The following is a 17,546-nucleotide window of genomic DNA, read 5'->3' on the forward strand; positions in this document are numbered from 1 at the left end:
CCACTGAACATCACTGGTTAGCTCCAAGCAAACCATTTAAATGGCCAGGAGCCTCTCCTGGTCATTTAAATGGCTTTGAACATGAGGCCCAGTTTTTCCGTGTGCACTTTTTAACACACATCGCTCTCATATAATTTTATAAAAGACCTTTTCCTTGGGTAAACACATGCAGAAAAGGCTTAATAAAATTACCACTACAATCCCTGCTCTAATTACACCATAGCCAAAACAACGACTGACTTTTTCAAATTATTAGGTTTTAAAATATAAGTCCTGTCATCGCTGGGAAAAAAAAGTTATTGCATATGCTTACTCGTGGAGTTTAAATGCATTCTCTTATCTTTACACCAGTTTTTAAACATGACTGGAAACTACTCTGGGTTTCACAACTTCACTCGCTTCAAATGTAACCTCTGTTCTAATGTCCAGAACCACAGGGTTAGCAGGGCACCACCAGCTGGTTTCCCTATTTCGTAATGAACTGTTGAAATGCAGCTAATACACTGAAATTGACTGGGATGTGGCAAAAAAAGAAAGTGAGATCCAAAACAACAAAACCAAGGAGTCCAAAAGTTGTCGTGAAAACTTCTGTTTATTCTAAATTTAAGATAAAAAGTTCTCTAACAGAACTTTGTCAGAACTTGTAGCTGGAGAAGCATGACTCGACACAGCCGTTGAAAAATATGACAGACTACTGTCAAGGTGAAAGGTTTACATTCACAAAATGGGAAGGCCAATGACTGGCACTCAATGATCTGGAAGCTTACTCCCAATGGAAGATATTAACAACCCATTTTGAATAGAAAATTTTGAACAGAACCGGACATTCAAAATTCCTTGGGTATTTTACAAAAGACTCAATGAACGTAAAGTGTTTTGCAAAATATGTGCAAGGAGGAGCAGGGCTAGGCGTGCATTTACTGGATTCTATGAAGATGCACGCATACATTTTCCACACGGATCCAAAAAGGGTGTGTGGCACGGGCGGATCGAGGCGTTCCTAGAAATTGTGCAGGGTTATAGAATATCAGATTAAGAGGACCTCACAGTATAAGTGTGGTGTGTAATACATATGATTTGAAGGTGTTTGGGACAAATCGATTTGAAAAAAGGGTTATAGAATACGGCATATCTGCGCCTAATTTAGGCACGAGGATAGGCTTCAGCTGGTGTAAATCCTCACACCCAAAATTGGGCGCTGGTCCTGGCACTAAGCACTATTCTATAAATGGTGGCCAAATATGTGCCAACACTGTGGCTTCAATATGTTCACGTTATCAATAAAAGGTCTACCAGTGAATTAGAGATAGAAAAAACTGCATTTTCTTAGCAAAGAATAATTAAATAAGAGGCGGCACTGTTAGTCTAATTAGTGTATGCAAACTCATTAATCTATGCTAATGCAAGCTTTAATTTTGTTTAATCAGATCATCCCACTCCAACCTACCTAATGAAGAGAACCGATCCACAGCATATGAAATATAATCTAGTTAATATGTAAAAAAGAAAAGGTAGAAATAAAACATACTGGCAAAATAAGAGTTAATAAAAACATGCAACTAAACTTTAAAGATGGGGACATGGATCTTCAATTCTATACGTGACATATGGTTATTGTATTACTATTATGCTTTAATCAGCTCCTAGCATTGAATCGTAAATTCCTAGTGGAACGTGTTGTGCAAAGTTTGTCCCTTATCAAGGTAAACACGCAAAACAGGTAACTGATTAACAGATTTTTAATTTATACCAGCAGTAAAAAAAAAAAAAGCCAATTACTCAAATTAATATTGTCTTTGTTTGCCATTTGTCTGTCTTTGTCTGGATATTCAAAGGCCCTTATATTGGGCTTTCGGATTGCCTCTCTGTAGTAGTAATTTCCTGCCAGGTCATAAGGGTTACCAACCTGGAACCTTTCTAAACCGTTTTCCTGTCCCCACTGCAGCTGCACTGTTCCTGACCTAGTACCTTTTTTTTCCTTTGGAAAATTGCTACTGTACACATCTTTCTCACTGCACATTCTTTGGTATTAACAGAATATGCACAGTTCTGGCCTTATTCTACATTTGGCATTAAAAATTGCATGCGTACCCAATTTGTGTGTGCAATTTAATTGCCAAACGAGCCAATCAGTGCCTATAATTGGGTGTTAATAATCAATTATCAGCGCTAATTGGAAACCATTTAATTTTACATGAGCCATCTTTAGGCTCCGGGATCCGCATGTAAATTTAATGTGTGGATCAGAAAAGGGGGTGTGGCCATGGAACGGGGCATGGGCGGATCAGAGGCATTCCTGGGATTTACATGCAGTTTTATAAAATCAGGGTGATCCACACATAATTTAGGCACAAGAATTTGTACCAAGTTTTACTTGGTATAAATTGTAGACACGGATCCTGGCGCTATAAATGGTGCTGTTTATAGAATAATGCTTAGAGCATAATTTTATCAGCGCTGATTTTTTTGGCGCCATAGATAGAATTTTGGTCTTTGTGTCTAATGCAGGTGCTGAACTAGACAGAAGGATAGATGATGAAGCTAATCAGTGCTAATCAGTGCGCTTTCTTCATGCAAAATACACCTAAAAATAAAATCAGTTCAAAAGAATAGAAAATACATTTAGGCATTGTACCTTGAACACGATGGAGTTTAGGCTTTGCAAACGGCATTGGTAAATTCAGAGGGATATAATGCTCGTGACTGCAAACTGTTTGCAAAAATTCAAATTTGTATTCAGTCAGTATCTGTGGAAATAAAACAATGCCATTTTTAGCTACATTGCTGTTACTGAATGCTTGCTGAATGAAAGGGGGATTTTTATCTGTGAGACAGTGGTGTAGCTACTATGGGGCCACGGGGGCCTGGGCCCCCATAGATTTGGCCCTGGACCCCCCTGCCGACGACCCTCTCAACCCCCCCTTCCGCAGTCAACCCGCCATCACCGTCTGCTACCTTTGCTGGCGGGGGATCCAAACCCCCGCCAGCCGAAGTCTTCTTCCTTCGTTTGGTTTCTGACACCCCCCTGCGCCACCAGCACCACTATGAACAACTTTGACCCCCCCCCCCCCCGACGAACCTCTCGACCGCCGTCCCCGCTGTCACCTACCTTTGCTGGCGGGGGACCCTAACCCCTGCCAGCCGAAGTCTTCTTCCTTCGTTTGGTTTCCGAGTCTGACCTCCTGCACGTACAACGTGCAGGACGTCAGACTCACAGAAATAGAACGAAGCCCTGTTTCTGTGAGTCTGACGTCCTGCACGAGGTCAGACTCGGAAACCAAACGAAGGAAGAAGACTTCGGCTGGCGGGGGTTAGGGTCCCCCGCCAGCAAAGGTAGGCGACGGCGGGGACGGCGATCGAGAGGTTCGTCGGGGGGGGGGGGGGTCAAAGTTGTTCATAGTGGTGCTGGTGGCGCAGGGGGGTGTCGGCAATGGCAGTCGGAGGGGCTAAAATCTGCCCCCTCACTTCGGGCTCTGGACCCCCCTCCCGCCGAAGTCTGGCTACGCCCCTGCTGCGAGAAAGGGCTTTTATGACATTGCTTGCCCAATAGGCAGCTAGAACAACGTATGGTGCAATTTCAGGAAACAGGGTTTGGAAGTACACACATTCTTTTGAAGTTTCAAACCTATTTTAGTCGCAAAAACTATCCACACACATTGGCAGATGTAAATGTGTGCAGGTGGTTTTCCTGGAATAATCTGCAAACTGAAAGTGCATGAGTGGAAAAGTGGCTTTCCGGCAAATCCCAAGGAGAGAAAGTAACAAAGTGGGCAGTTATAAAATTACCCCAAATGGTTTTAAATGGCAAGTCGGAAGGTGCTAAATTCTTTGGGCTAGACAAAAATACTGGGAGCAACAAATAAACTCATACAGTCAGTTCATGCAAGAAACCATTTAATATTGAGGTATGCTCCATGGTATTAATTGAAATGTGCTGGATTCCATTCTGGGTTATATGGGGACCACTAATGTCCCTCATGCTTGCTGGGATGGAGGCCGTATTCAAGGGAAGCGCAGCATAATGGTTAGTGCAGTTGACTGAGACCTAAGAGAACTTAGGGCCCGATGCACAAAAGTCCCCAGAAACAACAGTTCACTATTTCCACCTCGGTAAAAATTCCCAGTGGAAATAACGAACAATTCTCAAAAGAAATTGCATGCCAATGAGCTGCACGGACTTTAAACGTGCAGCTCGGTAGGGAAAGCGCCAGGGCATGCGCATAGCAGTCAATCAGTCAACATGGCTGCTGTGCATGGCATGCCTGTAAGAGTTTCACTACACATGACTTTCATAAGCGCAACAAGCTTATGTGCGTGTATGAAAGTTGTGCGTAGACAACCACCTGAAATGTAAAGCAACCCAGAAAACAGAACTTGCCTTCATAGCTGGACGGGATTATCAGAGAATGCACCATTTTTATTTCACAAGGCCTGGAATGAACCAGGAGCTCCTTAGTGGACAAGGGTTCACAAATATGAACGCTGGAGGCACTTACCAACACGGAAATCATTTTGCCCAACCCTGCAGCTGAACCAGCAACTTCAAACAACTACGGAGCTGCCAATAGCAGAAACCATGGGGTTGGAGTGGCTCTGAAGAGGGCAGCTGAACTTCCTGCCCGAGGCCCAGTTGGCAGTTGGGGCACCACTGACCACTCGTACTTCAGTTATTGCAGTTCCCAGGCCCACGAAGCCCGCTGTCTGGCCTAGCTGAGCCGCCTCACACTTCGGTTTCTGCACCTCTTATACACACCCATTGCTCCACAAGCTGTGGAGGGTATCCCTGCAGAGTCTTTGTTGACGTTGCCAGCCTGTGTAGCTGTTCCTGCGTGGGTCATAAGGGGGCCCGATCTTCCGCCTTACCCCATTCCCCAGCTCCACACACAAAAATGCTCCCGCAGCCGAGAGCTCCAGGGACACTTCAGAGACACTTCAGAGAGCCACTACCAACAGCTCCTGACCTCTTGTTAAAATTCCCTCGGGAAGGTAGGCGCTCCTTTTTCTCAGAAACGGCTGTACATCCCTCGGAATGCACATTTGAATACTAAACAGCTCATTATAATAGAGTAGCATTCAATTCCCGTGGCCGGAAAACAGCCCGTGGAACCCTTTTGTGCATTTGTCACTGGATTCCGTACTCACTAAACTGGTTTGAACCAGCCTAAATCGCACGTTGCTGCCCCAGTAAGTTTTCTGCATCGGGCCTGAGTTTGATTCCCACTGCAGCTCCTTCTGACCCTGGGCTAGTCACCTAACCTTCCATTGCCCCATGTACAAAACCTACATTGTGAGCCCGATAGGGACAGAGAAAGTTCCTGAATGCAATATGTAAACCACTTTGACTGCACCACAGGAATGTGGTATACAAAATAGCCTAATAAAACCAGAAAAGATGAAATGATATCTCTCATTGCATGCAATCACATTGCTTATGTACACACTGGTCTAGCTCTTATGATCCTGAGGCTGTCCTCTGTTTTAAGGTCCGCTGCTGTATCAGATCTGCAGCCCCCAATCTGCTTTCCCTGCAGTCAGTGCCACAAGTTCAAATTAAGCCCCAAGCATATTACTGAACACAGCTCAGGACAGCTATCTATAGGGTCACCATGAGTCAACATAGATTCGACAGTATGTAACAACAAGCAAAATATCGAAAGGGACCCTAAAACAGGGGAATCCACTTTGGAAGATATAGAGCAGCTGTTAGAGGGTCCCTTCCTCTTCCAGCCCCCTGCACCACAAGGGCTGTTTGAGTAAAAATTAAACCACTGTCAGTGGTTTCCCTTCTAGGTGCTACAACTGATCCTCACTGGCATCACTGCATACTTAGATCATTATTACGTAAGTACATAAGCACTGCCACGCTGGGAAAAGACCAAAGGTCCATCAAGCCCAGCACTCTGTCTCCGACAGCGGCCAATCCAGGCCCCAAGAACCTGGCAAAAACCCCAAATTTAATAATGATCAATGGACTTTTCCTTCAGGAATCTGTCCAGACCCCCCTTTAAACTCAGCAAGGCCAGCTGCCGTCACTACCTTCTCCGGCAATGAGTTCCAGAGTCTAACTATGCGCTGAGTCAAGAAAAACTTTCTCCGATTTGTTTTCAACCTACCACATTCTAATTTCATCTTGTGTCTCCTGGTTCTATTATTGTTAGAAAGTGTAAACAAACGCTTCACATCTGTCCGTTCTACCCCACTCATTATTTTGTAGACCTCTATCATATCACCCGTCAGCCGCCTTTTCTCCAGGCTAAAGAGCACTAGCCGTCTTAACCTCTCCTCATAGGGTAGTTGTCCCATCCCTTTTATCATTTTTGTCACCCTTCTCTGCACCCTCTCCAATTCCTTTATATCTTTTTTGAGATGAGGTGACCAGAACTGAACACAATACTCCAGGTGCGGTCGCACCATGGAGCGGTATAACGGCATTATAACATCCTCATGCTTGTTTTCCATCCCTTTTCTAATAATACTCAACATTCTGTTCGCCTTCTTAGCCGCCGCAGCACATTGAGCTAAAGATTTCAACGTCCTATCCACGATGACTCCCAGATCCCTTTCTTGGTCCGTAACTCCTAAAGTGGAACCTTGCATGACATAGCTGTAATTCGGGTTCTTCCTTCCCACATGCATCACTGGAATGTTAAACAGATGTCTTCCTTTGACGTAAGTATACTGTATTAATCACATTTCAACATGTAAAAATCAAGGCCAACAAAACCAGTTCAGGTGAGACTTATTTAATGGATTAACGCAATACATCTTTTTCAAGATTTTGACGGCAATGCTACCAGTACATCTGGATGATATGTTTTACTGAACTGACAGGATGGTCTAAATGCATCTGACCCAGGAAAATTACTTTGTGGCAATCACTCATTTTATTGTTTTTGTAAGTCGCTTGCAGCAATCAGTGATGTGCTAACTAGCTAACACAACTAATTGCCCTAAAATTACAGGATATCTGTTCAGTTACCATAAAATCAAGCAGCTAATTTCATTAGAACATTTTTGTTTGGCACAAAAGGGTGCAGACTGTTAGGGGTAGTTTTATAAACTCCTTTCCAGGCATATATGGCCATATACATACCTAAATGGCCTCTTATAAACTACTGCATGACATAACAGCACACAAGATGGCATGATGGTGTGTACTTTGCTAGTAGGCGTGTATGGGGCAGGGTTTGGGCAGAATTCACAACTATGTGTATGTACTGTACTGGGATGTTCGTGAGCTCTTGTGCCCAGTCGGAGTACGGCCCAAGAGTCTGTGTCCCACTGGGCGGCTGAGCAACCCTGAATCTTCGCCTGGGAAGGCTGCCGTTCCCCAGGGGTTGAGCCCCCAGGTGCGGGCAGCCCACAGGGTTTCGGGAACCTACAGGGATTGCGGGGCCAGAAGTGGAGAGTGGCAGGACTCCGGCAACAGTAGGGCAGGTGACAGACCAGAGAAATCAGGATCCAGCAGAGGTCAGGTCCAGCAGCAAACAAAGAGTAGTCAAGTTCCAGCAGAGATCAGGGCAGGCAGCGAGCAGAGATAAATCAGATTCCAGCAGAGGTCAGGTCCGGCAGCAAACAAAGCGTAGTCAAGTTCCAGCAGGGATCAGAGCAGGCAGTGAGCAGAGATAAATCAGATTCCAGCAGAGGTCAGGTCCGGAAAGCTGTTGTCAGGAGACTCGCCACAGAATCCACCAAAGTAGAAGCCGAAGCAACTACTGAGGGGAAAAACAGCCTTAAATAGTCCTCCCATCAGAGAAACCTAGGCACAGGTGAACGGTGAGGAACCTCATTGGCTGTTCTCCAGGAACTAGCAAGAAAAAGCCTATCAAGATGGCCGCCATCATGAGCCATCCAAGATGGCCGCTGCTCATGCACTGCTCTGACTGAGCCTCCCAAGATGGTCGCTGTCATGAGCCATCCAAGATGGCCGCTGCTCAGGCACTGCTCCGACTGAGCCTCCCAAGATGGCCGCCGCCAAGAGCAGAGAGGAAGGAGTGTGATACCACTCTGGTTGACACTCGTCCACCCCTATGAGGAACAGGGGAGTGGACTATCCGGAAGGAGCGCCGAACAGGTGAGGGACGCGACAGTGTGTAGCTTTAAAAATTAGCTAATCTATAGGCTTACTAGAATAAGCACGGGCATTTACACCTACTCAGGAGCAGTTATTAAGTGTCGACACCTGCAAGGCAGACATGATTCTGCTGCTTAGGCCAGTATCTTATAAAGACACATAGGTTGCTAGAGTTCATTTTAAGGAGGCAGCTGCCACGGGCAAGAGCAAATGGGCATCGCTCCTGCCCTTTGGACCTCAGTAGACTGCCTGGACACGTCAAGGTAGGCCCATAGGTGCCTATGAAGGTGGAAGGGGTGGGGGATGGGCCCGGTCATCCCTTCTTACCCTCAATGGGGGGGGGGGGAAGGTTGGGAGGCAAGGGGCTGCTCCTCTGCTTCTGGGGGTGGGAGGGAGGAAGCGGGAGAGCAGAAGGCACCTGTATCCCTTATGCGAATCCTGGTCGATATTCAGCTGGGGCCCTCATAAGTGTCTTATATGGGTCCCAACTGTATATCGGCTGGAACCTGCATAAGCTCCGGCGGCTACTAACTGAAGCGCCCAATATTTAATGCTGGTGCCTGGACATAGCCCAGCATAGAAAGTGACCAGCTGAATATCCAAAATCGCTCTCCTTCCTTTTCACCTTCAACTTTTTGTTGCCTCTTATTTCCACGACATGACAGGAAGCCAAAGGCCTTAGGTTCACCATTTTATATACGAGTGGTCAGAGAGATACCGGATGGCTCCGGGGCAAGTGAATTCTTTTCATTATAACCACTAGATCTTTTCTGCACCAATCACAGCACAACAACTATGGTGGACATGTCATAATATAGTGTCAGAGCACATCAAGGATAAATTGGTTTAATTTTTGCAAGCTCCACAGAGACTGTCATTCAACTCTCCTTCAGCAAGGAGAAGTATCAGAAGTTACTGACAGAGTGCTAAATTTCTGTATAACAATGACTTTGAAAAGAAAAGACACATGAATATGCCCCTCTCAAATATGGACATTGCACATTCACTTTTACTGCAGATGACAGATGATTTGTAGTGGATCTGTTTTACGTTGGCTTATTTCTTTTTCCAAGGAAGCTAAAAATGTTACAAGTATCCACAGGTCTACTAACCAAGCAGGAGGGCTTTAAATAACTCTGCCTCCTTTCTCTGTTATTTATTTTATTAGGATTTATTTACCACTTTTTGAAGGAATTCGCTCAAGGCAGTGTACAGTAAGAATAAATCAAACATAAAGCAGTATGCTAACTAAAACAAAACTTTTAACACTAAATTATATTACCTGCTTATGGTTTAGGGTTTATAGCCCCCCTTTATCCAAGGCAGGTAACAAAACAACATACATAATCCAAAATATAAACAAAAAACAAGCACAATATGAACTTCTAAAACATATCTATAGCGATATATAGATACATGTGTTGTGACAGAATTTACATTTTCCATCGGCAAACAGGTACACAAGTGGGTGATATCATCTGAAGGCGTCAGGCCCAAAATGCTGTTCCACAGCTCAGAACTTAGTGTAAAGTTCTGAGCTCTTCAGTTTTATTTTTTCCACTCACCCAAAATGACGTGAAGCAAAGCCCTCCGGTTAAAACCAAAATTGCTATGTTCTTTTTGATGATCCTAAAGGCAAAATTTTGAATGGCCACTATTCCTTCTATTCTTCTACTTAACAAAGAGGGCTGGATGTGTACTCGGGATCTCAAGGAAGCAAGTATACATATTCTAACCCATCCTTATTACAGGGTTTACTCTTCAATCCAACCATTTCCAAAATAAAGTCCTTCCCTTTAGTGGGGGGGGGGGGGGGGGGGGGTTGGCCTCCTGGGTGTTCTCAAAGTGTCTTGTGATGGCAGCTGTACAGTTCCATAATCAAAGCAATTTAGTTTTCCCATACCTAGATGAATGCAGGGGCGTAGCCAGACAGCCAATTTTGGGTGGGCCTGAGCCCAAAATGGATGGGCACAGAATTCAGCCCATCCTGCCCCCCCCCCCCCCCCCCCCCCCCACTGTGCTCACCACATTCAGCCTCTCTCCCTACCCTCAAACGCAAAATATTAAATTCCTGAGCTGGTGGGGATCCGTTAACTGCACCAGCTGATCTTTTACTCCTCCTCGGGTAGCCAGTACTCTTCCAAACAGCAGCTGGCAGCACTTGACTTGAGCTGATGCCACTGACAGTAGTCCGTACATGCTCAGTGCTTCCGCCTGGTGAAAACTGAGCATGTGCAGAGGGGCCGGTGTGTGGTGCCAGCTCCCGTTTGGAAAGGCATTGGCTGCCTGAGGAGGAAATCTTTAGCAGGTGGGGTTTGGGGATTCCCACCAACCACAGCAAGAGAGCCACAATATTGGGTGGGCCAGAGTACAAATTGGGTGGGCCGCAGGCCCACCTGTAGCTACGCCACTGGATGAATGGCTTCTTGTAGCACAATTAGAATCACAAGCCTTCACCCTCTTGGAGAAAACAACAGCTCTTCTTCAGTCTCTGGAATTTCTTAGTAACTTTCAGAAGTCCATACTACATCCCACTAATATCATCTCATATACAGGAGTAGTCTTGGATATTGCCCAGAGCATCTCTTCCAGAGGACAGAATTCAAATGCTCAAGGCCCACATTTGCAACATCAAGGACAAATCAATCTAAGTTATAATTATATATATATAATTATAATTTATATTGAAGCGTCCTTGGTCTGTTTTGAAGAGCCAGATCCAGTTCCCACTCTTTGTCTTGCTGTGTCTCTGTGGGACTTTGGTGTTCTTTCTACTCTAGTGGTTTTCCCCACATTTGCAACATACAGTCAGCACCCAAGGTCACAACTACAGCTTATTTACAAATGCTGGGGCGCACAGCTGCAGCTGTTCATGTCACACTTTCAGCTTGTCTAAATATGTGACATCCTCAATGGGATCTCAAGTTCTAGTGGACCCAATGATCCAAACCTCTCTTGTCCATATTGTACCCATTTTCTCAGCTCTGACCCATGTTGTAGTGGTGGATGCACAAATCCAGCCTAACAGTGGGCACTCCAGTTAATCCTGATTATAGATGCCCTAACCCAAGATTGAGCTTTATTGCAACAATCAGCGTTCCCAATGAGACAACTCTTTATCATTTAGAACTTAAGGCATTCTCCTATGCCCTACAGGTCTTCCGTTACTGTTTTCATAGTACCTCTGTGTTGACTTAGATGTTAGATGGATAGTCACGTGAGTGGAGGAGTGGCCTAGTGGTTAGGGTGGTGGACTTTGGTCCTGGGGAACTGAGGAACTGAGTTCGATTCCCACTTCAGGCACAGGCAGCTCCTTGTGACTCTGGGCAAGTCACTTAACCCTCCATTGCCCCATGTAAGCCGCATTGAGCCTGTCATGAGTGGGAAAGCGCGGGGTACAAATGTAACAAAAAAAAAAAAAGTAGCAGTGTTTCATGTGAACAATCAAGGCAGCTCAGGCTTTCTATGCAATTAATATAGTCTACTGCATATAGATATAGGACACTTATTCAAACGGATTACAGAATCAGTTAGCTGGCAAGCTCAGCAGTGTGCTTTGTCCTTTAGAATAGTTCTTCCATACAAACGAGTTCCCTCCTTCAGGAGTGGGGGAGCAACTCAGATTGATCTTTTTTGAAGGCAAAGCTCTACAGTTCCGTTCTTCCTTCCTCTCTACATCTAGCTCCAGATCCCCTGGCATTTCCATGGGTTTGGTCATTCCTCTATGCTTATCCTCCAATTCCTTTCATACTGAGAGTTCTACATAAGTGCCTTATTGCCTTTGACAGAACTCGTTCCCTCTTCTCCAAAGTTTAGCATTTCCATTTCTTTACAAACTGCGCCAATTTCCAGAACTGACAGCTCAACAGGAGGGCCATCTTCTTTATCCAGATACTACAAATGAGTAGTTGCTAGTCTCTGCTCTGTGTGTTCCACAACCTATTCAGGACATCATCATTGCTGCTCACTAATCTTCCACCAAGAGGCTCATTTTCAAAGCACTTAGCCTCCCAAAGTTCCATAGAAACCTATGGAACTTAGCCTCCCAAAGTGCTTTGAAAATATGCCTCCAAGTGAATATATGCTTTCAAGAGAAAGAGATTGCTTTTCTAATGGTCATAACCTTGTTATGTGTCCTATGATTACACTGTACTATCTATACCACTTGCACCATTTTGGTTTTAAAACATCTTCTATATTAGTACACCTCAATGTGCTGTCTGCTTATCACGCTCGAGTGGGTAACCTTCTAGCATCGCCATTGAACACAGTGGCTCATTTTTCAAAAGGTCTCCTCCAGTATGTAAATCCCCTGTACCATAGGACTTAAATTTAGTCCTTGCTTCACTCATGAAGTCTCCATTTGAATCTCTAGATGCAGAGTTTCCTGAATATCCTAACTAGGAAAGTGCTCTTCTTAGTAACAATCACATTAGCTAGGAGAGTAAGTGAACTCCAAGCATTGAACCAAAAGTTGTTCTTTAGACACCTAGAAAATTCTTGCAAGAAAGTCCTTCATATTGTAGACTGTAAACGGGTTCTCGACTGCTACTTAAAAAGAACCGGATCATTTAGAAAATAGACTCAGTGTTGCATTTCATTCAATCCAAACAGAACTGGTTGCGAAAAGAACTTTAGCAAACTGGTTGGCTTCATGTATACAACTCTGCTAGGAGAAAGTGGATATTCCTTTCAGCTCCAAGGTCAAGTCTTGTCACATTAGAGCTACTGCTGCCACAGTGGTCTTCCTTAAATCTACCTTGCTGAATACCATATGCAAAGCAGCCACCTGGTCCTTTCTTTGTACTTTCATGACACATTACTGTTTGGACCATGCTTCAGCACCAATCTTTCTTTATGACTGATCAGCTCTCACATTTGACTGTGTGGGCTGCTCAAAAGACTAAGACAATTTAAGACTAAGCAGCCCTAAATTTGGGAGTCACCTACTCGAATGCCTGCTTGTGAGAAGAAAAAGCAATGCTACTCACCTGTAAAAGGCATTTTCTGAAGACAACATAGTAACATAGTAGATGACGGCAGAAAAAGACCTGCACAGTCCATCCAGTCTGCCCAACAAGATAACTCAAATGTGCTACTTTTTGTGTATACCCTACTTTGATTTGTACCTGTGCTCTTCAGGGCACAGACCATATAAGTCTGCCCAGCACTATCCCCACCTCCCAACCACCAGCCCCGCCTCCCGCCACCGGCTCTGGCACAGACCGTATAAGTCTGCCTAGCACTATCCCTGCCTCCCACCACCGGCTCTGGCACAGACCGTATAAGTCTGCCCAGCACTAACCCCGCCTCCCAACCACCAGTCCCGTCTCCCACCACCGGCTCTGGCACAGACCGTATAAGTCTGCCCAGCACTATTCCTGCCTCCCAACCACCGGCTCTGGCACCCGATCTCGACTAAGCTCCTGAGGATCCATTCCTCAACAGGAATGATAAGGTATATAATTTTTCCTGTTGTCTTTGGAAAACAACTGCCTGAGAGTTCCTTCAACCTTTTGAGTTTTGGAATTAACTGAGGCAATAATGAGGCAAGTATATGAGGGAAGAGCCACACATGCCCAGAATTTTACACTAAGTTCTGATCTCTGGGAGATCAGTTCTATCCAGGTTGTTGTCAGATGAGGTCACCAGTGTGTGTGTCTTATCTGTCCTGTTGTCTACGAGAACACCTGTTACAGGTGAACAACATTGTTTTCCATGCACCACAGAGACTGGATAGCCCCTTGGAAATGAGACAGGGAAGAATCAGAAGGGGAAAATGCCCACAGAACAAGGGAAAGATGGAAACAAGATAAACTGGTGGTAACACCAGTCCCAGAGGAACCCTTCATTAGTTAAACAACTCAGAGCTGGTGGGGGATGAAAGGGATGTTTCAGACACAAGGAAAAGCAGAACACAGCTGTCAACAGCAGAGAAAACAGAAGGTCATGAATCTGCTGTGGGGTTTTCTTCTATGTGGTTGATAAAAGGGAATAAAAGGAAGACAAAGTTGAATGTAGAAACTGGACTCGGAGGACAGCAGGTGATAGCAGGGACAGGCAGAACTCTAAATGAGTTCTACCTTGCTTATCTCGGTGAAAAGCTGCAAACCAAAAAGTACTTTATAAATGTGCAAGGGACAGGAATGGTTTACTGGGATTTTGCATGCAGCCCTGCAGGAATAAACACCCTGATACTAGATCTGTATTGCTCAGAACCTGCAGGAAGGAACTACCTGAGGAAGCACAAGCAGCAACTGATTCCCAAAGGAGACAGTGTTTTTTCACAACACATACATACAGCGGGGGAAGTATTTTCAGCCTTTCTGTAAGCAATGTTTTCTATTCCAAATTTGCTGGGCTGCTTCTGCATTTAGATCTTACCTTGGGATCTTTTGAACTGAATGCAGACACGTAGTCATTTATCAGATTAAAGATAAATCCTCTGTCCATAAATGTCAAGCAACGCTGTAGGAGAGATTAAAGAATATAAAGAAGTAATTTGAGACAAGACATGAAGCACTCTGCCAATTTCTAAGACACACCTCCAAAGTGTGGGACACCTAAACCACCTTGACTTGGTTGACACTATCAGTATCATAGCATGAAGTATACAATAACTTTGTTACTCTGCCCAGCGTTATCCATGGAAGTCATCTGGGAAGTTGTGTGTTCTGGAACTTGATTGTTTGATCTGGATGCTGCCCTTCAGAACTTGGACACCAGAATACCCTGGGGGGGGGGGGGGGGGCATGCAGTAAGCTTGCTTTAGAGCTGTGCGCTGATGGCTTAGAGCTGTGTTTCCCAAATCCGGTCCTTTAGTACCAGGTTTTCAGGATATCCTAGTGATGTAGCTATGGGGGGCCACGGGGGCATGGCCCCCCCAAATTGGCTCTAGGGCCCCCAGTTTGACTGGCAGGGGTCCCTAACCCCTGCCAGCTGAAGCGTTTGTCCCGCGCTGGTGTCGTCGCATTGCCTACCCTGCTCTTCTCAGTCTCGCTGTGCATGCTCGTTTTAGTGAAACTGAGCATGCGCAGCACTTTTGCACATGCTCAGTTTCATTAAAACAAGTGTGCACGGTGCGACCGAGAACACAGCCAGCGTGGGACAAACGCCTCAGCTGGTGGGGGTTGGCGACCCCCACCAGCCAAGGTACCATCATGTGGTGGTGGCAGTGGTGGGGGGGAGGTGGGTCAAAATGTGTTTCCCCCCCCCCCCACCCCCCGGGTCGAGGCCTTGCTATGTCACTGGGATATCCACAAAATGAATATGTTTGAAGTTGATTCGCATACACTGCCTCCATTATATGTAAATCTCTTTCATGCATATTCATTGTGGATATCCTGAAAACCTGACTGGCAAGGGGTGCTCCAGGACTGGACTTAGGAAACACTGGTTTAGAACCCAGCTTCCTAATGCAAGGGTAGCAACAAATGTTTAGCTCACTGATACAATAAACAAAGTGTATGCAAATAGGATCTGTACAAAGCCCATGCTGTAACCTGGGAGAACACACTGGTTCAGCACTGAAGGTGCTCAGACATGCTAGTGCTCCATGCATGTCTGAGCAGAACATGTACTGGCACACATCTGCTGGAATGCCATTCTGTGCATAAAATGTTTGCAATGTCAATATTTATGGACATAATAGTATTCCAGGTCATAGGTAGAAGTGAGCCCATACAATTATAGCTCATAGTTTGCCATTACTTGATACCCGGCAAAATCTACCAAACACTGGTTTACAGCACCTTAAGGAGAATTAAGAAATAAAGGCAACATGGGAAGACAGAGGAGACAGCACGACAGGAGTAAACGTTACAGTGTATTAAACTGATATTCCCAAGGGGTGAGACAAAAGGATGGGATAAACACCAAAGAATGTACTGTACTGTATTCTGTCCTGAGCATCGTTGGAAAGGCAGATTTAAAAATAGCCCTCTCTTTCTGGACTGGCTTGAGTTTCTTTATTAGGTCTTATCCATTGGCTTCCATTAGTCTCAGCTGACTTAACCCTCCTTTGCCCCAAGTTCAAAACTTTGGGGTCCTTTTATTAAAGGCCATTAGAATCAAGGCTTAGCTCATCTTAATTCGGGACTTTCCCACGCGCTAAGCTCAGATTCAATTTGGCACTATTTAAAAAATGTTTCCTTTTTTTTTTTCTTTCTGCAGGCCGTACGCTAATGTTGCCATTAACATGCAGTACCTGCAAAAGGTTAATGTAGGACCATTTATTGCCTCCTATTTAGTGGGGGGGGGGGGGGGGGGGGGGGGGGGGGAGGGGGGAAGGAAGTACTTCAGTGTTACATCTGTGTTATCCAGTTAGCGGAAGCTAGCTGAATAACGCTTCCATGCCCATTCCCCACCCTTTCCAAAACCTATAAAAAAAAATACATGCGGAAAGTAGGAAAATACTGCAAAATGTTTTAACACATTTTAAGGTAAGCATTTTCTCCCGTGTTACGCACACGTTAGGGCTTGATGCCTTTTAGTAAAGGGCTCCTTAGATTCTGAATCACTTACCTGGGGCCATTTCAGGGGGGGAGCACTTACCGCCACCCATTGAGGTGGTGTTAAGGGCTCCTGCGCTAACCTGTTGGTAACCGGACAGTGGTTACCGCCGAGTAAACACCAGTGCTACAAAAATAGAAAATATATTGTAGCGCTGGAAATAGCGCGTGCTGGGGGTGGGTTGCTGCCGTAATCCAGTGGTAGTTCCTCTTTGGCGCACAGTAAGCCCGCGGAGAGCTTACCGCTGCTTAGTAAAAGGGCCCCTTAACCCTCCATTGCCCCAGGTACAACAAAAACTTAGATTGTGAGCCCTCTAGGGACAGAGAAAGTACCTGCATATAATGTGTACAGAATTGCGTACATCTAGCAACGCTATAGAAATGATTAGTAGTAGTAGTGTTCATTCCGTAATGCTTCTGCAAAGGCAATGTTTCTTAACCCAGCCAGTCAGGTTATCAGGTTATCCAAATTTATTATTAGGGGGTTTCTACCCCGCCCATCTGGGTGGCTTACATTCTAAGGTTAGACAATATAAAGTTCTGGGTATTCATTGACAAGACAAGATAGAGAGGGTGTAAGAAGTGAAATACAATTTAGACAGACAAGCAACAATGGGGGAGGGGGAGGAACATAGGAGGTGTGTATCCGTGCAGTCCGGACTCGCCACCAGAGTGTGCAGGGAAGCCATTACTGGACAGAAAAGTCTTGAGACCGGTTTTGAAGGCGTCCGGCGAGGTTTGGAGTCTTAACTTGGTGGGCAATTTGTTCCACAGTGGCACTTCTATTGGTCTCGTAGACTATTTGTCATTACTAAATGATTTTGACTAGCAATAAATATGCATCACATATATCTGCATATAATGGAGGCATGGAAATCTCTCTCATACATATCCCAAAACCCTGACTGGTTAACTGTGTCCCAAGGGCAAGGTGAAGAAAACTGTGCTAAGGTGACCTTGCA

At 45.2% G+C, this 17,546-nt stretch overlaps 1 protein-coding gene across 1 annotated transcript in view; it reads right to left on the reverse strand.

Annotated features, from left to right (window-relative positions):
• Positions 1-17,546, reverse strand: part of DOCK11 (dedicator of cytokinesis 11) — a 292,220-nt gene that overhangs the window by 135,251 nt on the left and 139,423 nt on the right. The window contains 2 exon segments of the mRNA XM_030208788.1: positions 2,636-2,747; positions 14,459-14,542. Of these exon segments, the coding sequence (XP_030064648.1) occupies positions 2,636-2,747; positions 14,459-14,542 (196 nt within the window).

The sequence above is a fragment of the Microcaecilia unicolor genome, chromosome 7, assembly GCF_901765095.1.
Source record: "Microcaecilia unicolor chromosome 7, aMicUni1.1, whole genome shotgun sequence".
NCBI lineage: Eukaryota > Metazoa > Chordata > Amphibia > Gymnophiona > Siphonopidae > Microcaecilia > Microcaecilia unicolor.